Source organism: Hyperolius riggenbachi, chromosome 1, assembly GCF_040937935.1.
Source record: "Hyperolius riggenbachi isolate aHypRig1 chromosome 1, aHypRig1.pri, whole genome shotgun sequence".
NCBI lineage: Eukaryota > Metazoa > Chordata > Amphibia > Anura > Hyperoliidae > Hyperolius > Hyperolius riggenbachi.
Window position 1 is genome coordinate 174263224 of NC_090646.1, and position 27123 is coordinate 174290346.

Below are 27123 nucleotides of genomic sequence, written 5' to 3' on the forward strand. Positions count from 1 at the left end.
CAGCACAGATGTCAGGCAATTGGCATTGTTTATTAGAGAGATGGCAGTCTCTGCATTCCTCTTATTTCAGGTTCCCTTTAATACATTTATAGCATCAATTAAAATTCACAGTTGTAATTATTATAAGGAAAAAGTGTAATAGTTTAAAAAAATCATTATTATAATCCAATACAGTGTATATACATAATCCCGGAATATGAGCCATTATTATTGTTATTATTTAGTATTTATATAGCGCCGACATATTACGCAGCGCTGTACAGTATATATATATATATATATATATATATATATTGTCACTAACTGTCCCTCAAAGGAGCTCACAATCTAATCCCTACTATTATCATATGTCTATGTTTGTATTATGTAGTGTAAGTACTGTAGTCTAGGGCCAATTTAGGGATGCGCCAATTAACTTATCTGTATGTTTTTTTGGGATGTGGGAGGAAACCGGAGTACCCGGAGGAAACCCACGCAGACACGGGGAGAACATACAAACTCCTTGCAGATGGTGCCCTGGCTGGGCCATGCAGCCATGCAGCTTTCTATAAAAATTACTCAATCCCATCTGAACCTTGTTGGCAAAGTGACAGTATAGTCTTTCAGATAACAAAATGTCAGCACTTCATAGCAGGGAGAGCTTCACCCACAACAAGATTTTTGTGGCGACTTCATGACAAGCATTCATTTTCATTATTTAGGGACAGTGGGTACATTTTCACAATTTCACAATTGTTTTTAGCGAAGTGCAGCAATCCCGACTGTCATGTCGGATCACTGAATAAGCAATCGTTCAGATCCCCACAAACTCCCCCGCAATTTATCACGTCGATTCTTCCCACGATGCACAATTCCGGAAGATGAATCAGGGGACAATCATTTGTTGGGACGCTGTTGATTCCCCCAGCCATCTGCTGGTGGGTACTTGGCTTTAGACTTTAGACGCTCAGCGTGACGAAGCGTGATCTCATTTACATGAACTATCATAATGCAAATAGACATTTTCCACACATGTGGGTAGTAGCTGCAATAAATAAAATGTCAAGAATGTCACCCCTACCCTCTCTACCAGGTGAATATTATAATGATCCAGTTATAACATGGAGTGAAGAGATTATAACTGGTCTCCTGGGTTATGGACACCAAAACCTTGGTGTCCGAGATGAATCCGAGATGAAAAACTAACTATAACAAGTAATCGATCCGAGGTGAAAAACTAACTATAACAAGTAACTTGTCTATATATTTTATGTACAGTTTAGGTGGTTTAAACAGCAAATCTGTCTGCATACTGCTTTAATAGAATATGATTATTTCTTCCTGTGATACAATGACAGCAGCCATGTTGTTTGTAAACATTACACAGAGACAGGCTTATCTGCATAATCAGCACTCAGACTGAAAAAAACCTAACCCCCCTCCTCCTCCCCTCAGCCTCTGAAATCTCTGGCTAGTAATACCTCCCCTTCCTTATGCCCAGACTGAGCTCCCATGAGCCCTTGCTACTGCCAAGGCTCTCTGAAAACTGTGGGTGGGGCTTATTTAGTTTATAGGGAATTAGAGTATTAAAACAAAAACAATAAAGTATTTGGCTTGAGGAATGCCCTATAAACTATAGGACAGGAACACAATTATGCAATGAGTAAAAGTTCATCTCGGAGTGGAAGGTATTCAAACATCTTCTGCCTAAAACACAAAGCCAAACAAAGGCTTGTTCTCCACTTAAGTACAGTGTGAGCAGCCATTCAAATTAAGAGTGTACACGGGCTTTAGTACTACCCCAATTTTGTGAAAAAAACTTGTGTAATATCTTCTGCAGGTATCTTCCTTTCCTTTAAAACATGTCATTCATTATATGATGTGTGTTCTTTCCAGAGTGGCCTCTACCTTCCAATAACTTCCTGCTAATCACCACTCCAGGTACGGCAATTTACATCAATCCATCCAATATCTTTCACTGGGGAGATCTCTCCATAGGACTGCATACACTCGAGAAAAACTACTGCAGTTCAATTGTTTTCCTATTTAGTGTGCGAGATACTTTACACCAGGAAATTCAACAGGTTTGCACGTCTGCAAAGCATGCAGGGAAAACAAACTTACTAGATAGCTCTTAAGACATGACATTACAAAAGTGATCTGTGCTGGTACATAGCAGTAATGTAAAGGACCACCATCTTGAAGAAAAAATCTAAATTTAACATACATGTAAACACAAACTTCTGGAGTAACATGAGCTATAAATTACTTTTGTCCTACCTTAGTGTCACTTAACATACACTGAATGATTTGCAGCAGATTTGACCATCAGATAGATTTCTGTCAGATACCTGGCAGGATGAATATGACAGGAATCTATCTGATGTGTGACACACACTAGGAACAGATTTCCGATTCATTTCAGAATGAAATCTATTGAAAGGCAGTACTGCACCATTAGATCCAATGCATCTCTATGGGCCATTGATCTGTTGCCAGCAGCAGATCAACCTAGATCTTCCATCCTGTCAGATAGCTCAAATCGATCGGCAATCGATTTCTGACCGATCAATCGATCAAAAGGCTGAAATCAACCAATGTATGGGCCCCTTTACAGTACATAATAGAAATCTGACAGATGTGAAAGGTTTTGGACTAGTCCATGTCATCATAAAGTGATTGTCAGTAATCCTTTATCCCTTACAAGCTTGCCCTGGAAAGGATCTGTACTAAGATGCAGGCTGGCCTCCCTACCGGTTTGCACACTATTCTGGCAGTTGGACTAACCAATTGCTATTCAGGAAGAGCTTTTGAAAATAAAGAAGATCCTGAGAATCCCACTTAGGGAGATGGGCTAGTCCAAATCCTGTCAGATTATTACTACCTACTGTAAGTGACAACAGCATAGAAGAAAAGTAATGTATAGCTCATTTTACGCTGGGAGAAATGTACTTATATGTATGTTTGTATGTATTTTAAATTTTAAAATCGTTTGCGATAACCCAGTTATAAGTTGAAATTTTGCTTTAACAGGTCATATACTATGGCCTCAATTCACTAAGCTTTATCAAACACTTTATCAAACGTTTGATAATTTACCTCATGGGTAAAATCTAATTTTGAATTCACTAAGATGTTATAGATTTATTGATCATTTCATCGATAAAACATTCGATAAATCTGTAACACCTTAGTGAATTCAAAATTGGTTTGATAAAGTGTTTGATAAAGCTCCGTGAATTGAGGCCTGCGTATTGTTTTTTTTCTCAGCTGTATGTCATATCTTTCAAAATTTAATAAAAACAATATATATAAAAAAAATTGTTTGCGATAGTGGTTCTTTAAAAAAATCAACTACACTCTGGAGTAAGGCTTAAAAAAAATGATGTATACATTAAAATAAAACACAAAAAGTATTAAACCGGTTTTGCTCTATTCTGCCTTAACCTCCCTGGCGTTCTGGACGAGCTAGGCTCGTCCAGAGACGCCGGAGGTCGCCGCTCAAGCCCCGCTGGGCCGATTTGAATTTTTTTTTCTTAACCACTTCAGCCTACAGCTTCGAAAATCTTGTGCATCCGAGCAATGTTCACCTCCCATTCATTCGCTAATAACTTTATCGCTACTTATCAAAATTAATTGATCTATATCTCGTTTTTTCCGCCACTAATTAGGCTTTCTTTAGGTAGTACATTTTGCTAAGAGCCACTTTACTGTAAATACATTTTAACAGGAAGATTAAGATAGAAATGGAAAAAAATCATTATTTCTCAGTTTTTGGCCATTATAGTTTAAAATTAATACATGCTACAGTAATTAAAACCCATGCATTTTATGTGCCCATTTGTCCCGCTTATTACACCATTTAAATTACATCCCTATCACAATTTATGGCGCCGATATTTTATTTAGAAATAAAGGTGCATTTTTTCAATTTGCGTCCATCACTATTTACAAGCTTATAATTTTAAAAAATTTAATAAGATACTCTCTTGACATGTATATTTAAAAAGTTCAGACCCTTAGGTAACTATTTATGTAGTTTTTTTTTTTTTATTGTAATTTTTTTTTAATAGAAAAATGTATTTGGGTAATTTTAGTTTGGGAGGTAAATAGCCAATTTTAGATGTAATATAATGGTTTTTTTTATTCAATACAGGTATGTGGGTGCAGTTTACTATTTGGCCACAAGATGGCCACATTCAAAAAATTCCTAGATGCGAACGATGTCGCATCTAGGAACTAAAATAAAGAGAAGAAGTTTCCTGGGGGCAGAAATACCACGCTCTCTGATGAGAAAGCGTCGGTATTTCTGCCGGGGACTTAGATCGGTGAATGGGAATTATATTCCCATTCACGGATCGGGGGAGCAGCAGGAGGCAGCGGGAGCGCGCGCGGGCGCGCGCCCGATCGCGCGCACCACACGGCTGCAGCACCACTGCCTATCTGGACGGATATATGCGTCCAGATATGGCGAAGTGGTTAAAACACGCAGCAAGCACTTTGCTTGCTGCGTGTTGCGCCTGATCCCCGCCACCCGCCGCCGATCCACCGCTACCCGCCGCGATGCAGCCTCCCCCCCCCAGACCCCGTGCGCTGCCTGGCCAATCAGTGCCAGGCAGCGCTGAGGGGTGGAGCGGGACTCCCTGTGACGTCATGACGTCACGACGGTCGTCACCATGGCGACGGGGGAAGCCCTCCTGAAAATCCCGTTCAGAACGTGATTTCCGGACGGGTGATTGCGCCGGCGGCGATCGGAGGGGTGGGAGGGACGCCGCAGGGAGGGGGGAATCATGTAGCTAGCGCTAGGCTAGCTACATGATAACTTTTAAAAAAAAAATCAAAAAACGTTCCCGCGGCCGCAGGCCCGCGGGAATCAGAACAGCAGGCAGGTTAAAAAGGAGCTGTCAGCCATACTATCTCAGAAAAAAACACATATATAAGTAGACAACACATATATAAGTAGATAAATACTTGTTCTACTTATATAACATATGTATTGCACTGCCCACAAATTGAATTTAGTGATTTTCCTATAGTAATAAAAGAGGCTTTTCCATTTTGTCAGCGTCTATCTTGAAGCCAATTCTGACATTTCCTACCTTACTCTGTCTGTGTATCATTGCCCGCTCCCCTCCCAGTCTTCAGACACTCCCACCCAGGTCTGCAGCAGAAAGCGCATTGAGAAATATTGGCCAATCAGAGAGGAGCAGAGGTGTGGGTGGGGAAAATGGGAGGGAAAGAAGCTTTAACCAATCAGGCTGCATTAGTTAAGTTTGAGGGAAAAGTAAAGAAGAAAAAAAGAAAGCCCAGCATGCCCTGCAACTTCCTTTGTGTGGCAGATGTACCAAATAAGAGCCAGGGAAACTGTGGAAATATGTTTTATAGAGAAGAAAAATAAGAGTGATTTTTAACTTTTAGATTGCCTTGTTAGCATCCCTATTACTTGTTTACCAGATAAAAATAAAGAACTGATTTTTTTATTTTTTGTGAGACAGCTACAGTACTACCCTTATATCATGCCTACCCACCTTCACCTCCAAGTTATCCAATGCCACAGGCACAACAGAGACACTGTGACAAAGGGGCTTGCTTTGTGGACAGTGAAAGTACCTCCACTGTCACTGTATATGGCACAAAACCGTCTTAGTGTGTACTGAGCTCAATATGGTAGGAATATTTGAAGATACACGGGCTCTGGTGACATAAAAATCACAACAAAACCAGTGGATAAAGCATAGGGTTCCTTTTAGGTACTGAATTGTTTTTTTTTACTGGTTATTATACTGGCCCAATATTAATGTCTCCATTTGAACCTTGTTAAATAATCTATATTGTTATCACCTGGCCTGAAGGGATTGACTTTCTATTCCTATAAATAGTGCGGTTTGGACTGGCTGTGACTGGTTATGATTGATGGAATGCAATTTTATCCTGCTTGTGGCTAGACTTCAGCGACTCGTTCTTTAGATTTTACCTCATGATTGCTCAGTGTAAAGAAATATACATGCAAAAAAAGCCGCCATCAGTAAACCACTATAAAATTCAAAGCACTATAGTATCTACTACACTGCATATGTATGCACTGCTGATAGCATAACTGAAACCATGTCACATAATTGTCAGTTCAGCTAACATGTGCCATCCCTTGGGATCACATGGTTCTAGATTTATGTTATGCTGGCAAAAATCCGGGGACCGGAGTCAGAGCACCTTAAAATTACAATTGCTGTTCACTTTAAATTTTTACTCAGTGTTTTCAATGGAACATGGCTTTCAAGCCTTGTACAGTATGAGGCACATCGCTTGGCGGGGATCTGGATCCGATCCCTCGGGCGACATTGCAGAGCAGAGGCCGTACAGACGCGTCACTATCTTGCAAGTTAGTGGCGTGATTTGTTGCTATGCGGGGAGAGGGATCGAGGGCCAACAGAGAGGCACGCAAGTCTGTTTACTACTCACAGTGTCTGTTTGGCAGTGAGAAACGAACTCCAGTGGCATTACTGGCAGCAGTATGAAGGATGTCCAGTTATCAGCCCTAGTTACTATCAATAAAAGATCTGCCATAGCATTGCTGCTGTAATACTTCGTGCAATAAGCAGGCTTTCTTCTTGTCTGGTTGCTCCTAAAGATTTCTTAAAAACAAACAGTCGGAGCAAATCTTTAGCGCTGTCAGATGTGTCTTAAGGTGGCCACTAACAGTCCAACTTTTAGTGAAAAATCGTTAGAGCGATCAGAAATTCTGATCGGAAGAAAAATCAATCACTACTTCATCAACGAACCTATCTTTGCTTCCTATCTATTACTACCAACAAGAAAATTCCAAACTTTGGTTTGACAAAAATCCAATCGGACGACTATTTTTATAACCGTTCATAATTGATTGTGCCCATCAACTGAGATTGTTTACAACCAATCCGATCAGAATTTCTGATCGCTCCAACGATTTTTCGCTAGAAATTGGACCGTTAGTGGCCACCTTAAGCATTCTAGACCTACAGCACAGCATCTCCAGCTGAGAGAGAGAGAGACCATCAAAAGCCAGGCTGGAATTGCAGAAGTGTACTGAGGCAGTGTAGAGAAAGCGATACTCTCTCTCCTAAGCTGGTACAGCCAGCTACTGCTATATACTCAAGTATATTCTTACCGTGAAAGTCCTCACAGGTTATAACTCTTAAAAGAAAAGATGATCTGCCTTTACTGTAGGTTCTACCTACTAAAATTAATGTGCGTAACTTACTCAAGCCAAAAACTCAAACCTTTCTACTGGTAATAGAGGTAATGAAAGCTCTCTATCCAGTGAGACAAGGGGAATATCTGGGCCAAGGATAAATACAGCAATGTTGGCTGCCCAATTACTGTCACAATCTACTCTTTAGGAAGCTGTTACATATATATTGGGCCCATGGAAGGTATAATGAGTAGTGTGAGGCTGCAGCCAAGAACAGGCACCACTGCTGTGATTGGCTTATACCAGCTTCCAGTGCAGGGCAGGCACCTCCCTATGACAGCTGACAACCATCCGGCCAGTATCCTTTCAGCATAAATAGGTGCCGATTAGCTATATTTGGGATTTTTGGCTAATTTAATTTTTTTGCATGCAGGGCATTGCCTTAGGTATGAGCTGAGTGGTAATTCACAATTAATACAATATTTGTTACATAGTTTACATAACACTTCGCAATATCCTTTTTTATCACGTATAGTTATTTCTGTAGCATCATCTCATCTTCTTATATAGAGCAAACCACTTGACAATGAAATGCAGAAAATGATGATTACAGAGAAATAGTCCAGTCGCTGTAACATCACTAAAATGATTAAAAAAAAAAAAAAACAGAAAAATGATGGGTGGATGAAAATTAACTATGACGCAAAGTGTCACATGCAATTACATACTTTCCATGTTTGGCTTGGAGATGCCTCTAGGGTTAGTGAATGCTTAAGTATTTCCACACAATGTCTGCTCATCTTCAACAGCAGTCTCACCGCAAATTATGTGGGTAATATACAGATTACCCCAACGTACAGGCTTATCTGGGGACAGCTTCCTGTAACATTCACCCAAGAATCAGGTCAGGTGGGGCTTTCCTAGACAACAACATCACTAAATACAAAATGACTAGTAATTCTCTGATAATGGGCATCAATGTATCCCTTAGTGCCCAAAAAGTTGTTCCAGCTCAACCTCCCCCCTGGATTTAGCTCAGACAGGTGCGTAACATGAAAAGTCGTCTGCCCCAACCATATGGACATCAAACTAGGATGCTGCCCATTGCTCACTCAGAGATTTTATTCAAAGTCATAAGGCAGGGTATACAAATGACAACGGCCTAACACGTTTCACACTTTTAACAGGTGCTTACCCATAAGGCCCTATGAGCAGGCACCCGTTAGGGTGTGAAATACATAAGGGCCATTCTCATTTGTGTAGCCTTCCTAATGATTTTGTATACATTCTACAAGTGAGCAGTGGACGGTTTGCGGAACCTTTTTTGATTTCCAACAATTTTTCCTTTATCTGGGGAGAAAAAAAATGCCTGCCAGATGAATGTGGTCTATGGACAGCCAAGTAACAACTCAACATCACGCACATAAAGCATGTGGGACTAGGTTTTGTAAATGTAAACGCAGGTCCTGCAAGATCTTGGTCCCTGACATATGCCCTTTAGGTGCTGCTTGGTGACAGTGTGGGTGTCTAACAGGGCAACAGTAGTCATGAGAAAAAAACCTAGCTGCCTTTCTAGTTCTGCTACACAGCATTATACTTAGGAGTGTAAAGAGTAAAGTGACAAAAATCTACAGAACTTATGAACAGACGGTAATTTTCTTGGAAGAACAAAGAGAAATCGAAAACCCAATATGGTGTAGTATTGTTAAGTTGGTTGTGGTTTAAAGCAAAAAAATCTTAGATATACTCACAAACATAGGCAATCACTTCAAGTGCAGATGAGGAGTATTAGAACCTGACCCCACTCAGGTTTTTAAGATGTCGCTCTCTGTAGATAGGAAACGGGGCCGCACCCCTCCACTGAGGGTGGAATCAAGATTTCAGAAAAGCTTAGTGTACAGAGGCGCCAGAGTAGAATAAAAACATTTAAAAACCGTCTAAAAGGGGGGGGGGATGTTCAGGTGGACTTACCTCCCTCAAAAATATAAAACTCAATTGAGAGTCACAATATATCAATACAAAATGTTTTTATTTAACTCCACTTAGTGCAATGCGTTTCGCAGGTGTGGTCCCGCTTCATCAGGCAAAAAGGAGTATAACTCAATGGGTCTAAATGCATAAGTGAGCGCCTCTGTCACTTCTGCATTTAGACCTATTGAGTTATATGGTTTTTAAATATTTTTATTCTACTCCGGCGCCTCTGTACACCAAGCTTTGCTGAAAAAGACGGTAAATTTCAGTCGATCAGACACGGCGGAGGAGTGGTGGTAGAACAATACCCTATAGCGTATAGTGTTACACTGTATTGAACAGTGCAATGCTGCAGTCATGGTGTAATCTATTGAAATTTGAAGCGGGGGGTGGGGGGTTCGATCCCTCTCTGATCAGATTCAGATCAGAGAGGGATTGATCTGTTTTCTATATTGTATGGCAATCTAACCATGTGTGGCCGCCTTTAAATTCACACAGGCGTTTTAAAGGCCATTACACACAGGCGTTTTCATGTCCAGTGTATCCTAGAAGCAAGATGACATGAAAGCAAGTAAGCCCTTTGGAAAAGGTTAAAAGACACTTAACCACCCTCAACTGCTGCATGTGAAATGCATCTTGGCAGGTTCCTCATTTGTGCGGCTGTATAGGTACTCTCTACCACCAGTACACATTGCTGCAAACACAGTGTAAATCGTCCACCCCAAAAAACCTAAATGTGAAATTAGTCTAAACACTTTGATGAAGGTAACAGTTTGATGAGCTGTCATCATGCGATCAAAGTAACGATATATAAATAGCCCGTGTAGTGGAGCTTCTGTTTAGCTTAAAGGGAAAAGCTCTATGGCCCATACTAACGGGCTACTTTTGTAGCCTGTCGCTAGCACATGGGAGCGTGTGCGTGACAGTTCAGCAACAGCTCGTCGCCAGGTCCCTCCGCATACACATGCGGAACAGGGATCAGTGAAGCGACGGAAGCTGTCGCCGACATTCCTCCCCCCCGCCGGAAGCGACGTGTATTCTCTATTGGTTGATGTCGCTAGTCTGCATACACACGCAGACTAGCAACAGTTGCAGCAAATGTCGCCATCCGATTGACCGCAACAATTGCCTGGCGACAGCAGCAACGAGCGACCGATGGGGTGCGCGCCTCATACTCACAGGCGACCTGTCGCCGCAACACGCGCGTGCCACGTGGTTGCGGCATCAATTGTAGCCCGTGAGTATGGGCCATTAGAGTGCCAGGATGGCCCTCAGTCACCTAATGAATCTAGACACACACCATAGATTTAATAAAAATTACTGAAACAAAAACCTAATGAAACAAAAATCTTAATGAAACAAAAACTAGAGCATTGCTGATTGATCAGATAAAATATTGATGAAGCTCTGATCAACAGCATGCTTATTCTTCATACGAATCAGTCCAGCAAGAGCAGCATAGAGTAAAACGCACAGCTAGTGCTGGCAGCAGAAATCTTGTCTAAAGACGGCCACACGTGATTCCATTTTTTTAAATTTCATTCAATTTCAGAATTACAATCATTTTTTTTGATTGATTGTATAATTTCAAAAATCTGACCAATGTATCACACGTGTAAAATTTTTCCCCAATTATGAGAAAAGATTGAACACTATGAAAAAATTGCTATGGTCTACGCATCAAGAATCAAACAATCTACCCTACCTACACCATTCAATCTTCAGAAAGATAGATAAGAAAAATCTTGTTTTATTGAGAGAAAAAAAACAAAACAGAAATTTAATAGAATTTCTTGATAAAAAAAAAAAAAAAGTGGTTTAATTTCTGTACAACTGATGGTTTTTGGTTAATTGTCACAGACCCTAAACAAGCCGGCAGATCATATGTTACTGGCTAAATTCTGACTGGATTAGTTGCATGCTGGTTTCAGGTGTGTGATTCGAGCTTTATATTAAAAGGCAATACATATGACAGCCTCCATATCCCTCTCAAAACACAACATGGAGGGCTAATTACTGCATCTGGACACAGGAAGTCATCAACATGAGATCTAGGGAAGAAGATCTCATGTAGGTGGACAGCTTTAAACAATATTGGTTTGTGGAAAATTCTGCAAGTCGATTGTTTTTTTGTAGCCAAAAATAATAAAAGAAAGAAGATTTCTCAGAAACGTTCCACAGGCCTGCAATGTTCGTCGTTAGATGCTACTGAATACAGAGAGTGTACACGCTGAGCCTTGCTGTCCAGGCTACTTTAATATGTCCTTACATCACTCCCTGCCAAACCATAATGCAAATCAGGGCTGCAGGCTTCACCAAACACTCTGGCCCACAGTGTCCTTAATTACAGATTTAGTCATTGAATGGGGCTGGAGACGTTATGTCATATTAACAGATCCCATAGAAATTGGTGGTTTCTGCCAACAATCAGGGAAAACTGCAGAAATAAACTTATTCGTAAAGCAAACAGAACAAAAGTTTTAAAAAAGAAAGCAGTGTGTCATACTCTGAAGTCACTGTAGTCACATGGTTTAAAATGTTGCCCAACATAGAACACCATTTTGATGATGATATCCATATATAGATTTTAAAGCAAAACGGTGAGGTTTGTGAGAAAAAAACAGACCCTCACCTCGGGAGGGGGAGACTTCTGGATCCTCTAGATGCTTCCCTCGTCTCAGTCCACCAAGCAGTTCAGGAAAAAGGACCCCCGTAGCACAGCCACACAGTAGCATAGACCCAATCGGGCTCAGCTTTTTCAGTCAAAGCCCAACCAGGCCTGTGCAACTGCACGAGTCATTTGCACCTGCCCAGAAGCATGGACTCAATTGAGCTCAGCTTTTTCCAACAAAACTCATGTGGGTCTGTGCTACTGTGCCGGGCGAGCAGTCAACATGCCCTGGTCGTCGATTTTCCCGCCGGCATAGCGCTGGAAGGGGCAGGCGGAGGAAGATGGGAGAAGCCTCTAGATCCTCTAGAGCAGGGGTGTCAAACAAAGTGGGGCGGAAACTGAACACTGGGACCTAGTTGTGGGCCAACCTCAATGTCTACTTACCACCTTATAAAGTTCTCTGGTGTCTAATGCCCCCCCCCCCCCAACCCCTATACAGTTCCCTGGTGTCTAGTGGCCCCCTCCAACTCCTATACTGCTCCCTGGTGTCTAGTAGCCCCCACCCTTTCCTATACAGTTCCTTAGTGTTTAGTGCTTTCCCCCTACCTCCCCATATGGCTTCTCTGGTGTTCTAGGGCTTCACGTCCAATATAGCTTTCCTGGTGGTCTCAAGTGGGCCAAACATAATGCAAAGTGGAGAAACCACTTGAGGAAACCACTTCTTTACTTTAGGCTGGAGATCCGCTTTAAAGAGGGTACTCCCTCAAAACAGACTGAGTCCTACTCAGGGCTGCCAGTCTACTGAGTGTCTATCTGACTGATATGAGTAAAAGCTGGCCATATACTTATAAATTGCCACCCGATGTGGCAAAACAATAGTTTCCACTCTGATAGGAATCGATTCAGAAAGGAATCGACTCCTACTATCCACAGCACATCAATGTTCAATAGATTCCAACTAGGAAATTTGATCTATTGTAGATTTTGTTGGTACAGATTCCCAGAATTGAATCTGCAGGGAAGCGAATGGGAAAATCAATGAGCATATGGGTACCTCATCTTTGTATACTATGAATGCCAAACCATGTCTTTTTTTCACAGCACGTTGTTACAGGATATTCAGGGTGGCATTTTACATAGCAGACTGTTACGGTACATTTAAAAGGGGAACCCAATTTGATCCCAGTTTGTTTATATTCTACAGTGATCTATGGATTGGTTTATTTGTATTCTATATACAAGCCTGAGTACTTTTGCTGTGATACCTCTTTTAGACATTCTGGATACAGTTGCACTACCGATAAGATTTTTGCTGTAAGCACAGAGAGCAGTAATAAAAATCCTCTAGAAAACAAGACAAAGAGGACGTCACGTGTTCAGGCACATTCAGTAGATATGTGGTCCAAGTAAGAACACTGCGTCTAGCTAGCTTGCCCAAAATAATCTAAACAAACATAATTAAAAAATGAAATCTGCTAATGACAGGGACACACTGTACAGATTCAATGTAATCTGAAATGAGCACTACTTCATGGAAAATAGAGGGAAAAAAAAACATTCCATGATGTATTTATTGACCAGCTTATGAAAATAAATTAATAAAGGTTTGTGTTATGGCACTGAAAAAAAAAAAAACTCCTGGTACCTTTGAGACCACTAAATGTTAAACCTTATTGTGGACTTTCTCTGTAATAGAAAATAAAGCAAAGAATAGGTTTTAACTAAAGCAAACGTAAAATTGGACTTCATTTCAAATGCGGCATGTCCATGTCGCTTGGTGGGTACAGTGGATTTGGTTTAGGTAGTGTACCATTTATTACTGTATATTGAAAAAAGTAACGTTTTTATGACTAATATTTACATAAATGTAAATATGCCTTTTCATAACTAATAAAAATGATAGTTGAAAAGAAAAACGCACAAACAATAGGCTATGTTCTCATTCTTAAAATTAATTACTTATTCTTCTATACAATAAGGGTGTTGAGGGTTCCATCGATTCTGGCCCCTGCTTCAGTTTAACTACATGCACTTTGACCTCAGCATTGTTGCAGAGATCAAAAGATAACAAGCAGTGGCGGCAGCAACAGGACTTGTTGGCAGTGGAGGCAGCAACAGGACTTGTTGGCAGTGGCGGCTGCACCAGGACTTGTTGGCAGTGGCGGCTGCACCAGGACTTGTTGGCAGTGGCGGCTGCAACAGGACTTGTTGGCAGTGGCGGCTGCAACAGGACTTGTTGGCAGTGGCTGCTGCAACAGGACTTGTTGGCAGTGGCGGCTGCAACAGGACTTGTTGGCAGTGGCGGCTGCAACAGGACTTGTTGGCAGTGGCGGCTGCAACAGGACTTGTTGGCAGTGGCGGCTGCAACAGGACTTGTTGGCAGTGCCGGCAGCAACAGGACTTGTTGGCAGTGCCGGCAGCAACAGGACTTGTTGGCAGTGCCGGCAGCAACAGGACTTGTTGGCAGTGCCGGCAGCAACAGGACTTGTTGGCAGTGCCGGCAGCAACAGGACTTGTTGGCAGTGCCGGCAGCAACGGGACTTGTTGGCAGTGCCGGCAGCAACGGGACTTGTTGGCAGTGCCGGCAGCAACAGGACTCGTTGGCAGTGCCGGCAGCAACAGGACTCGTTGGTAGTGCCGGCAGCAACAGGACTCGTTGGCAGTGCCGGCAGCTACAGGACTTGTTCATAAAGCAATTGCTCCACAACTGCTACACAAAACACACTGTACAGAATGTAAAGTGCATGCAAGCCTTTAGTTTTAATTTAATAAAATGCAATTTGTAATGCGAAAATGCAAAAAAAAAAAAAAAATATTCCAAAAAAAAAAAAAAAAGCACTTCTTACTATTGAGTTAGTTCACATAAACACGGCCGGGCATGAAACATTTACTACAACATGACTGGTTAATGTTCAAAACAAATTTTGAATTGCATAATCCCCCTTCGTGACTGGTCTTTTTCAATGGATAATTGTCCTTTCTTTACTAAAAGATTTAATAATAGTCTGTGATGCATCTGCTGACACACTTTGCTGCCCATAGCTGTGGTGTTTATCTCACCAAGTTTTCAGTCTTGAATAGTAAGGTGAGCAAGAAGACAAGTGGATTTGTAAATCACAAACCAGTTCCTGAGGATACTCTTCTGGCTGATGTTAGTTCAGTGTACTTAATAGCAAGGTACAGGCATGGGATGGAAGCCAGAGTAGCTGTGTGCGTGCAAAAAGATTCTGCAGCCTTCCCATATTTCTGCGTAAAAAAAAAACCCTTACACACCCTCAACAGCAGTCTTTTGCGCAGCACAATTGTTGAACAACTTTTGTTGTGAAACAAGTTGAAACAGCTAAAAAAAAAGTATTTTGCTATTGTGCAAAAAGCTGATAAGACTGATAAGAAGTCAATCCAAAAATTGGATTGACTTCTTATCAGTCTTATCAGCTTTTTGAACAATAGCAAAAGACTTTTTAGCGGTTTCAACTTGTTTCACAGCAAAAGTTGTTCCACAATTGTGCTGCATAAAAGACCACTGTTGAGCGTGTATGGGGCTAAAGGTGCGTACACACGCACTACTGCCGGCAACGACGGGTGCGCCGGACCCTCCCGCTGGGCGGACGTTCAGCCAACAGTAGTGCGTGTGTACACGCTGTCGGCGGACTGATAAGGCTGTTTCTGAACGATCCGCTGAGAAACAGCCTTATCAGTCCGCCGACAGCGCATACACATGCGAATACTGTCGGCTAAAGACCGCCCAGCTAGAGGGTCCGGCGGACCCATCGTTGCATTTAGTAGTGTGTGTGTGTGTATGCACCTTTAAGGGCATAACTAGTTCAGCAATTTATGTCCATCACTGATCAGAGCCTTCTTACTACTTTTAAAAACAAACCTGCAGAAAGACTTTATACTCCTGGTGGGTCCACAGACTTCCTAAGAGGTCTACAGCTCAGCACTGACGTGGCATTTCAATGATAGGAATTATAAAGAAGATTAAAGGTGGGCTCACATGATACAATAAAATGATCCAATTTTACAGCAATTCAATAAATATGATCAGATGTCCTGGAAAACAATCGAAAGCTTTTTTTTTTTCAATCGACTGAAAAATTTGACCGCATTTCCTGGTTTTTTTTCGATTTTTATTGATCCAGAATGCTGGAAAATGTTCTTCAATTTTTGTAAAGATTGTATGGTGTGTGTTAGATTGTCAATTTATTAATATACATACCATAGCAATTTTCTCAGTGTTTGCAATCATTTTTATCATAATTGGGGAAAAATTGAACATAGGTGTGTGTGCTACATTGGTCATATTTTTTAAATGTTACAATCAGTCAGAAAAATTGATTGCAATTCTTGAATTGAACAGATATTTAAAAAATTATACGGTGTGTGGCCACCTTAAGGGGCTCTAGCTCTGTCCATCAATGCCATTCTCATTCTTTCCTATAACTGACAGAAAGGGGACAGGCATGGTGGCAATGTTTACAAAGGAGTCTGATGGCTACCTTCAACTGGTCATCATGGTGAAATGAGAGGAAATCAGAAATTAGATGATTTCAGAAGTCTGAATATGAGGATAGGAAATCAGTGGGATTGTGAAGGGTGACAAGATTGTCTCTGCATATCCTGCCTTAAAGGGATTGTACAATCTTACCAAATCTATGTATTAGAAGGGTAAACTATGTGAGTATACCTTGAATGGGAAATTTCGGTAGTCCATCATATTACATAGCCGTGGTAATATTGGCCGAAAAAAAAAATATATATATCTCTGGTGCAGATGCCGACGGGCATCTACTGTTAGAGAGCCACTCGGTGTAGTGCTGACGTGGTCTGGAGTGTACTGCACAGGCACAGTAGTTCTGCACCTGAACGGAACACTCCAGATGACGTCATAGCGACCGTGAGTGGCTCTCGTGAAGGCGCAGTAGATGCCCGTCGGCATCAGCGCCAGAAGGGAACCTGGGCCACCGGCTTGGAGCAGAACTGTGGTGAGGGCACAGGACGGCTGCCAGGGGATGGAAGAGGCCCTAGGTAAGTAGATTTCTGTTTTATAATTACCTTGCACCAGTCCTTTAAGCATAAAAAATGTTTTGTATCAAGTTATCTGGCCTGGAAAGAACTACAGGGTTAGAATCACTGCCAGGTGCTTCCCAGATTGCTGCTGTAAATACGTCCCCACAGATTCTGTTCTCTGTGTAAACATTCCATAGAACTAGTGGGGGAATCTCCTAGATGAAGAGGCAGATGGCAAGGAAAGCAGTTATTGGTGGGTTCCCATGAGAAAGCGTTGTCTCAGTTCCTGTTTTTTGTTAACACAACTAAGGAAGCAAATACAAATCTTCCATACTCTCCATCTTCTATACTCTCTCGCCAATGCTAAACAAACGGGGAAAAAATAATCTTAACTAGAGTACCACTTTAGGAAAAACAATCACCATTAAAAGTATCCTGGAATAAAGGTGCAATCTATCACACGTGCCTGACACCGTACCTCCTTCCCCTGGTGCCAGTCAAGTCAGTCAGTGATAAATGGCTCCACTGAGGCAATATATGAAAATGAAATCAAGTCTGCCCAGATAATCCAAGCTCTGATGAAGGACTTTATTGACTCTATGTGGCACCCTGTCTTGACTTCAGCACAAGGAATGGTATGGAGAAACACTACTAATCTGCTTAGGGTCTCCTGTAATGATGCAGACCTAGCAGATTTTGAACCAACTCTGATTTTTGCGAGTGAAAGTGAACAGATAGGCAGGAGCTTTACATTTGATCTGTATTTCTCTCCATTTACAGTTGTTTATGGACTGTCTTCAAAAGTCATTAAAGGGCAGATGGATGTGGAAGCAGCATCTGATTGCCCTCAGAGCAGTCTCTCAGCCAACTGTCACACCTATAGGAGAACGCTTGCAGGATTGCTCCTGATGCGTATGCTGGAGACAGAGAAGGGGAAATTATCAATAAGCAGGCATTATTTCTATTCTAAAAACCTAACCAGAGCAGAGCAGCAACCTTGCTAAATTTCAACAGGCGAGTCTAACTTATTCCTCCCAAACACTGAATACCAACTTAAGGTGGCCACTAGTGGTCCAATTTCTAGCAAAAAATCGTTCGAGCGATGAGAAATTCTGATCGGACGAAAAATCGTTCACTACACCATCAACTAACTGATCATTGCTTCCTATCCAATAACAAGAACAAACAGCTATGACCTCAAAAAACCGCACCAGATCAGTACACAAATAATGTTGCAAAAAGTTAATCCTATATTGTAAATCCTCAAACAATTAAAACATACAATTAAAACCAGGTGGGGATTGAGATGTGAACCCAAATTGTCGGAGATCCGGGAGGACAATAAGGTGCAATAAGTGCAAATGACACACCCCGTGGGTGTGAAAAAATATGGGGGGCTGGTTTAAAGTGATTTATTGGTGAGCATGTATAGTGCCGGGAAGGATGGGGGGGGGGGGGGGAGAAAGGAAGGAGGGGAAAAAAACAAAGGAGGGGGGGGGGGAAACAAAGTGCAATGTGCATCAATCAAATTGCCGTAATTTATCTGCAGGGTTTAGTACAGCAGCTTTGAGAAAGCCACAGGACGTGGAGCTACCTCTTTCCGGTAGGACTTTTCACTACACTGGTGGTTTCGCTCTTTGATCACTCATGCATTCTGCACTTTACTTGCTATACCTGTAGCACTGTGTGGTTTTACTTTCCCTCCTCTATATAAATATTTTCACTCACTCCTTTGTGAGATTTTTTCTATATTGACTTTTTACTAGTGAGCTTAATGATTACTCTCATGAGGTTATGTGGTTGTCATCCTCATTGTTTGCAATTTGATTGATGCACATTGCACTCCCCCCCCCCCCCCCCCCTTTGTTTTTTCCCCTCCTTCCTTCCCCCCCCATCCTTCCCGGCACTATACATGCTCACCAATAAATCACTTTAAACCAGCCCCCCATATTTTTTCACACCCACGGGGTGTGTCATTTGCACTTATTGCACCTTATTGTCCTCCCGGATCTCCAACAATTTGGGTTCACATCTCAATCCCCACCTGGTTTTAATTGTATGTTTTAATTGTTTGAGGATTTACAATATAGGATTAACTTTTTGCAACATTATTTGTGCACTGATCTGGTGCGGTTTTTTGAGGTCATAGCTGTTTGTTCTTGTTATTGCTTCTGGTTGGCCACGCTGCACATTTCAGTGTACTGTATTACATTGAGGTAGTATTGATTGTTTTTCTTTTGGATGGTGCTCTACATGTCTTGTATGATGCATTGCTTCCTATCCATCACGACCAACAAGAAAATCAAAATTTTGGTTCGACAAAAATTCAATCAGACAATTGTTTTTTTAATCGTTCAGCATCGATTGTGCCCATCAACAGATTATTTACAACCAATCCGATCAGAATTTCTGATCCCTCGAACGATTTTTCGCTAGAAATTATACCGTTAGTGGCCAGCTTTAGACATAAGGCCTGATTTGCTAAGACATTTCCAGAGATCTCTGAGTGTTGTTCCAAGCAGGGATACCAAAAGCGACCCAAAGTTATATATCACAGTGGTGTAATTCTTGCAACATTTTGGAAGAATTGTTCACAATGGTTTGGGATGACAATCTAGTGTGGGTAAGGTACCTGACATGGAAGCCTCCATTTCAGCAACCCACCACCTTCTCCACCTTTCTGCTGGACAGAATGGGCTAAGCAATGTAGTGTCAAAACAGTCATGAAAGATGGTTTCAGGCAACATTTATGCAACGGGTAAATGTAGTCTAAATGTGACCTTTAAATCAGGGCTGTGGAGTCGGAGTTGGAGTCGGAGTCGAGGCAATTTTGGGCACCCGGAGTTGGAGTCGTTGATTTTATAAACTGACGAGTTGGAGTCGGGGTCGGATGATTTTTGTACAAAATCCACAGCCCTGTTAAGTATTAGACTAAGGAGTCGGAGTCGAGGAGTCGGAGTCGTAGCCATTTTGGGTACCCGGAGTCGGAGTTGGAGTCCTCATAAACTGAGGAGTCTGAGTCGGAAGATTTTTGTACCGACTCCACAGCCCTGATTTAAATATACAATCTTGATTGTACAATCTTACCACTTCTATGTAATATGAGGGACTGCCTAAAGTAGAGGGTAAAGAGGCGCCCAACGTATATAAAACACTTTAAAATCAATAAAAAGAAAAAAAAAGTTTAGGTGGCTTACCTCACAGACGACAAACTCACTTTAAGTAAGGAAGTTTAATTGAATATTAAGCACAGGCAACGCGTTTCGTAGGACTATACCCACTTCCTCAGGCCAAATACAAGTGCCCTAGCAGTCTGTATGCCGCATTCGGGGCGCCTCTAGCATTTTTTTTCTCTCCAGTACTAGACAGCCTAAAGTATCCAAAGTATATTCACTCACTGCAGCCTGCTACTACATAGATTTTGTATGATAGTATCATTAATGGGCACTTTACAGGTGGTCACACAGCATACTTTTTAAAAAATATTTTTTCAATTCAAGAATTGCTTGTCCCTTGCCATCTGCAATTGTCCCCAAAAGCCTGGCTGAGTCGCACTCCATCTCACATGCGCGGGCTGACCATGCTCGCTCCCTCACCACGCTTCCTGCGCTTGTGCAGTACTTCCACGCAGGCGCAGATCGCTCCCAGGGACGGGAGCACGTTGGGAAAGCGTTCCTGGCCGGGCCGTGTATGTGCAACAGAGCGCGACTCAGCCTGGTTTTCGGGGACAATTGCGAGTGACAGGAGTCACCCAGGGAGACGAAGAAGGACGAGCAGCCTTAAAGAAGCCCAAGGAAGTAATGTACCAGAGACGCTTCTCGTCTCAGGTACACTCTAAAGCTATAGCATATAAACCTGCAAAGTGAGGCCTCTTGCACACTGCATGCATTTCAGATTCCGATTCCGCTTTGTTGTTTTTACATCCGATTCCGATTCAGATTTTTAATCTTAACTGCATGCTGCGTTTTTTGATCCGTTTTTCTGTTGAATGTACTCAAGGAAAATCGGAAACGGAATCGGAAACGGAATCGGAATCGGAATACGGATTTGCAGTGTGCAGGGAGCCTAACAGAGGGGAATTACTGGAACTGGAAGCATTCCACTGGCTTGATGCAATGTTCTATATTTAAACATTCTCTCCATACCATAGAAAGGAGGTGTGCATTGTTTGCCATGCTAAGTATGTGCCAAGATAACACCCATTGTCCAGAATGGCAAGGTGTGTAAACCGACCAGTCACGAGATCTCACCACAAAGGTGCACGCAAAAAAGGGAAAATGCTGATCACTACTTAAAGAGAATCTGTATTGTTAAAATCGCACAAAAGTAAACATATCAGTGCGTTAGGGGACATCTCCTATTACCCTCTGTCACAATTTCGCCGCTCCTCGCCGCATTAAAAGTGGTTAAAAACAGTTTTAAAAAGTTTGTTTATAAACAAACAAAATGGCCACCAAAACAGGAAGTAGGTTGATGTACAGTATGTCCACACATAGAAAATACATTCATACACAAGCAGGCTGTATACAGCATTCCTTTTGAATCTCAAGAGATCATTTGTGTGTTTCTTTCCCCCTGCAGCTATCTTCCACTGAAGTGTCAGGCTGTTTCTTCCTGCAGAGTGCAGACAGCTCTGCCTGTATGTAATTCCTCAGTATGTGAAAGCCCAGCCAGCTCAGAGGAGGATTTATCCAGCTTGTAAAAGATAAGAGAGAAGCTGCCCTAATCTAAATAGTGCAGAGAGGGTCCTGGAGGGGGGAGATGCATCACAGAACCACAACACTGAAGAACTTGGCAGCCTTCCAGACACAGGCTGACAAGTCTGACAAGAGAGAGATAAGTTGATTTATTACAGAGATGGTGATAGAACGTGCTGCAGTAAGCCAGAACACATTAGAATAGCTTTTGGAACTTGTAGGATGATAAAAAACAGGATGCAATTTTTGTTACGGAGTCTCTTTAAGAATGAAGAAACTACTTACTAGTACAACACTTCGTTAGCTTCGTGCCTTTCATAGCGGACAGTTTCACACATCAATCTGCAAGAGAGAAAGAAAAACATTAACACCTGAATGATCTAAAAATACCCAGCACACAATGCTGCCTGTACTGTACCATTCTAACAGTGAACATACTGTGTGCCCTGCACCAGCAGCACTCAGCAGTGACAGCTTTATTTAAAGAGCTCTTGTATTATTTTTGGTCTGTAAGAGAAGGCCGCATGAATAAACCATAAACCAGGACATTTTTATATGGGCCATAAATTTCTCTCACGCCAGCAGTTATTAAAAATGAAAGCTTTGGTCAGAGGTCGAGCAGCATGACCAGCTCAAGTTCAAAGGCAGATTTATAGCCGATACTTAAACGGGACCAGTGTGGAATATTTCAGTCCTAATTAGCAGACTCTATATTGACATTATTACTGAATACAGTATACCATGCTTGTCAGAGGGAAAGGCTACACAATGCTCCCCAAAGCTGTCAGGTGACCTAAATCGTGGATGAAGCTTTAGGCTAGCATGGCTTATGGAAGGCCAAAAGAAAGATGTAGTTTCCAGAAGTACGCTAAACAACTAAGCTCATACACCGATACGACGCAGACACCCTGAAGTGGCTTACACAGCCTATGTATTTGGAATCCTAAGCCACTAATGGTGAACCTCTGCACTGGGAATACAGAGCGGATACAGGTTTCAGAAAGAGGTGCTTCTGCTAGATTTAGCATTTCAGTTCCAGTCCATTTATGGTACATTCCTATAATCCTCCCTAGCCTTCCACATGAACGTTATGATACTTATCTCAGTGTACAAAAACCTGAAAATTAACATTCAACACAGTAAGACTATTTTAAAGTGCACCTGCCACTTCCTTAAAGAACAAGTGACACCCATGCTAACCTAGAGATAAAAAAAACACACACAAAGTAGATAAATACCAGTTCTACTTACATAACCGATGCATTGCACTGTCCACGTTATGATTCTTGTGAATTTTATAAAGGAAAAGCAGAGAATATTATTCTAGACAGTTTCCATCTTTGTTACCTTTGACCTCCTGATAGTTCCTCCCTCACTCTTTTTTCTCCTCTTGCTAATTGTGTATTAGTTACCTGCCCTCTTCCCAGAGTCCTCAGACACGTCCACTGAGGTCTATACTAGGAAGTGCACTGTCGTGTGTCATTAGTAGAGATGTAGCGAACGGTCCCAGGCGAACTTAGGGGGTTCGCGTTCGCCTGCACCAGGCGAACTTTTGCGGAAGTTCAATTCGCCCCATAATGCACTATGAGGGTCAACTTTGACCCTCTGCATCACAGTCAGCAGGCACATTGTAGCCATTCAGGCTACACTAAGCCCTGGAGCCCCCCCCCCCCCTTATATAAGGCAGGGTCCGGCGGCCATTAGACTCACTCGTGAGCCTGCTAGAGAGAGGAAAGGGACAGCTGCTGCAGACTTTTTCTCCTAGGGACAGATTAGTTAGGTTCTAGGCTGCTTTGCTTGCTCCTGACTGATTATTATTGCTTTTAAAGCACCCAGCAACAGCTCTTTTCAGAGCTCAACCTGTACATTTTTTTTTTCTCTCTGTGTCAAACTGAGACTTTTGTTGCATGCACAGCCTTGCTAATTGATATTGTGTGTGCCACTGCCAGCAGCCCAGCACATTCAGTGACTACCTGTGTGTGTGACAGGGAGCTGCACATTGTACTACCCAGTACTGCATATACCCCAGTACCTGTTGTGTTTACTTAACCCACCTCATCACTGCATATACCTAGCTTTGTGTTGAGTGAACCCAGCTCACTGCATCTAACTACCCAATACCTGTTGTGTTTACTCTACCCACCTCATCATTGCATATACATAGCGTTGTGTTGAGTGAACCCAGCTCACTGCATCTAACTACCTGTTGTGTTGAGTGTGAACCCACCTGGCCACCTCACTGCATCTAACTACCTGTTGTGTTGAGTGAGAACCCACCTCACTGCATCTTAAGTACCTTTACTGTTCAGTGAACCCAGCTCACTGCATCTAACTACCTGTTGTGTTGAGTGAGAACCCACCTCACTGCATATAGCTAGCATACCCCAGAGATGGACAAAATGGACAAACCAGGTAGAGGAAGAGGTAGAGGCAGACCCAGAGGAAGGCCACCAGGCACCGGCAGGTCTGTGGCTGTGCGAGGTGGTGTTGCTGTGATTTCGTGCGGACCTGCCCCAAAATACAGTGCTCAGAAGAAGGCACGTGCCATCACTTCCCAAAATCGTGAGGAGGTGCTTGAGTATTTAACACAGAACACCTCATCTCCCGCAGCCACCAGCGCTACAACAAGCACCACATCCGCTGCATTTGACACTTCGCAGGAGTTATTTGGTGGTGGTGGTGAAATCACTGATTCCCAGCCACTAGTGCAACAACAACAAGAAGGCGCAGGTACACCACCTCATACGTCTGAGTTAGGTGGCGATAGTATGGACGTAACGTGTGTGGATGGGGATGATGGTGGACCACCTGAAGTTGGTGCACTTGAGGAGGTGTCTGAGGAAAGCGCAGCTGGCAAGGAGGATTATGATGACGATTATACGGATACCACATATGTTCCCGGTAGAGGAGATGATCAGGGGGACAGTTCAGAGGAGGAGTCAGAGAGGAGTAGGAGGAGACGACTCCATGAGAGAAGCAGAGGGAGCTCGTCCTCAGAAACAGTTGGGGGCAGTGTCCGGCGCCATGTATTACCAGCTATCGCCAGCCAGCCAACATGCTCTTCAACGTCAGCTGCTGATGCCACCCTAGCGCCATCACTCCAGGGGGGTTCAGCGGTTTGGAAATTTTTTCATGTGTGTGTCTCAGATCGGAGCAAAGCCATCTGTTGTCTCTGCCAGCAAAAATTGAGCCGTGGAAAGGGCAACTCTCACGTAGGGACAAGTGCCTTACGAAGGCACTTGGAGAGAAGGCACAAACAGCTATGGCAAGAACACCTGAGGAAAAGCAGCACCCCTCAAAAGACAAGCCATCCTCCTTCTCCTCTTCCTCCTTCAGGTGCATCGTCTTCATCCACTTTCTCCCTTGCACCTTCACAGCCACCCTACTCCACACCGCCTCTTCCCTTCAGCGGTTCCTTCTCCTCTGCCCACAGCAGTACCCAGCTGTCTGTGAAGGAAGTATTTGAGCGGAAGAAGCAAATGTCTGCCAGTCACCCTCCTGCCCGGCGTCTGACAGCTATTAGCTCGCCAGTTATTACCATACAAGCTGGTGGAGTCGGAGGCTTTCCGTAAGTTTGTGGCCATTGGTACACTGCAGTGGAAGATACCAGGCCGCAATTATTTTTCACAAAAGGCCATACCCAAACTGTACCGTGCAGTTGAGAGGCAAGGGGTGTCATCTCTGGCACACAGCGTTGGGTCAAGGGTCCACCTGACCACGGATGCCTGGTCTTCCAAGCACGGGCAGGGCCACTACATTACATACACAGCCCATTGGGTCAACCTGGTGACCGATGGCAGCAAGCAGGGAGTACGTGGCTGCGCAGAGGACCGACTTGTCACACCTCCACGGCTTGCAGGCAGGCCTCCAGCCACCTCCTCTCCACCTGCTATCACCGCTTCGCTGTCGTCATACTCCTCCTCCTTAGCTGGTGCCGCCATCTCCTCTCCAGCTACACAGCCCCAGCACCCCAGGGCCTATGCTGCATGCGAGGTGTGACGGTGTCATGCAGTGTTAGACATGTCTTGCCTGAAAGCGGAGAGTCACACTGGAGCAGCTCTCCTGGCTGCTCTTAACAAACAGGTGGAGCAATGGCTGACCCCGCACAAGCTTGAGATCGGCAACGTGGTGTGTGACAACGGCAGCAATCTCATTGCTGCGTTGAATTTGGGAAAGCTGACACACATACCCTGCATGGCACACGTGCTGAATCTGGCCGTGCAAAGATTTGTGTCCAAGTACCCAGGCTTAGAGGACGTCCTGAAGCAGGCCAGGAAGTTGTGTGGGCATTTCAGGCGCTCTTACCAGGCCATGGCACGCTTTGCGGACATTCAGCGTAGAAACAACTTGCCAGTGAGACGCCTGATTTGCGATAGCCCGACTCGCTGGAATTCCACCCTGCTGATGTTCTCTCGCCTGCTAGACCAGGAGAAAGCCGTCACCCAGTACCTGTATCATTACAGTACAAGGACACAATCTGGGAGGATGGGGATGTTGTGGCCCAACAACTGGACACTGATGCGAAATGTATGCAGGGTCATGGCGCCCTTTGAGGAGGTGACCAAACTGGTGAGTCGCGATGAGGGCACCATCAGCGACTTGATCCCCTACGCCTACTTCCTGGAGCGTGCCGTGCATAGAGTGGTGGATACAGCTGTGGAGGAGCGTGAACAAGAAGAGTTAGGGCAGCAGGAGTCGTGGGAGCCATTTACACACGAACCCGATGTTTCCACAACACCGGCGGCGGCACAGAGGGGGGAGGAGGAGGAAGAAGAGGAGTAGTGTGGGGAAGGAGAGGAGTCAGACTCTGATGATGGTGACGATGAGGAAGGTGTTTCTGTGGAGGAGGAAGACTCAAGACGAATGACCTGTACTGAGTGGCCACGCTACTAGACCCCCGGTACAGGCACAAAGTGGCGGACCTCTTAGCAACTCAACAAAAGGCGGAAAGGATGCAGCACTTGCAGAACAAGCTGTCGATGATGCTTTACAATGCATTTAAGGGTGATGTGGCTGCACAACGCAATCAAGGTACCACTGGCAGTAACCCTCCTCCTCCTAAGTCCACGCAGGCAAGAAAAGGACGCTCCAGCGATCTCAGGGTGATGTCGGACATGCGGACGTTCTTTAGTCCAACTCCTCGCCATAGTCCTTCCGGATCCACCCTCCACCAACGCCTGGACCGGCAGGTAGCCGACTACCTGGCCTTGAGTGTGGATGTAGACTCTGCGAAAAGCGACGATGAACCCTTGGACTACTGGTTGCGCAGGCTTGACCTGTGGCCAGAGCTGTCCCAATTTGCCATACAACTTCTCTCTTGCCCTGCCGCAAGCGTCCTGTCAGAAAGGACCTTCAGTGCAGCTGGAGGCATAGTTACTGAGAAGAGAAGTCGCCTAAGTCACGACAGTGTTCAGTACCTGACCTTTATCAAAATTAATGAGGAATGGATCACGGAGGGCTACTGCACGACTGAAGACTAAGTCAGTCCCCACACACAGCATCTCTGCCTGCAGGCCGCTTGACTGCCTTCTCCGCCACTACCAACAGGGTCCAGGACTCTAGGCGGATTCCTGAATCCGCTGCTAGCAGCGGCCGCTACACTAATTTTTCTGGTGCGTGTACATGTGCCCATCCCCCTTCGTGATCATTACCTTGCCGCGGTGAAGGGGCTTGCGCATCACAATGAA

General features: G+C 43.6%; 1 protein-coding gene across 7 annotated transcripts in view; it reads right to left on the reverse strand.

Annotated features, from left to right (window-relative positions):
* The window catches only part of RAPGEF2 (Rap guanine nucleotide exchange factor 2), a 417203-nt gene that overhangs the window by 241197 nt on the left and 148883 nt on the right, over nt 1-27123 (reverse strand). For all 7 annotated transcript variants that reach the window (XM_068278845.1, XM_068278847.1, XM_068278850.1 and 4 more), the window contains exon 3: nt 21722-21778. In XM_068278845.1, coding sequence (XP_068134946.1) covers nt 21722-21778 — 57 coding nt within the window. The remainder of the gene's footprint in view (nt 1-21721; nt 21779-27123) is intronic.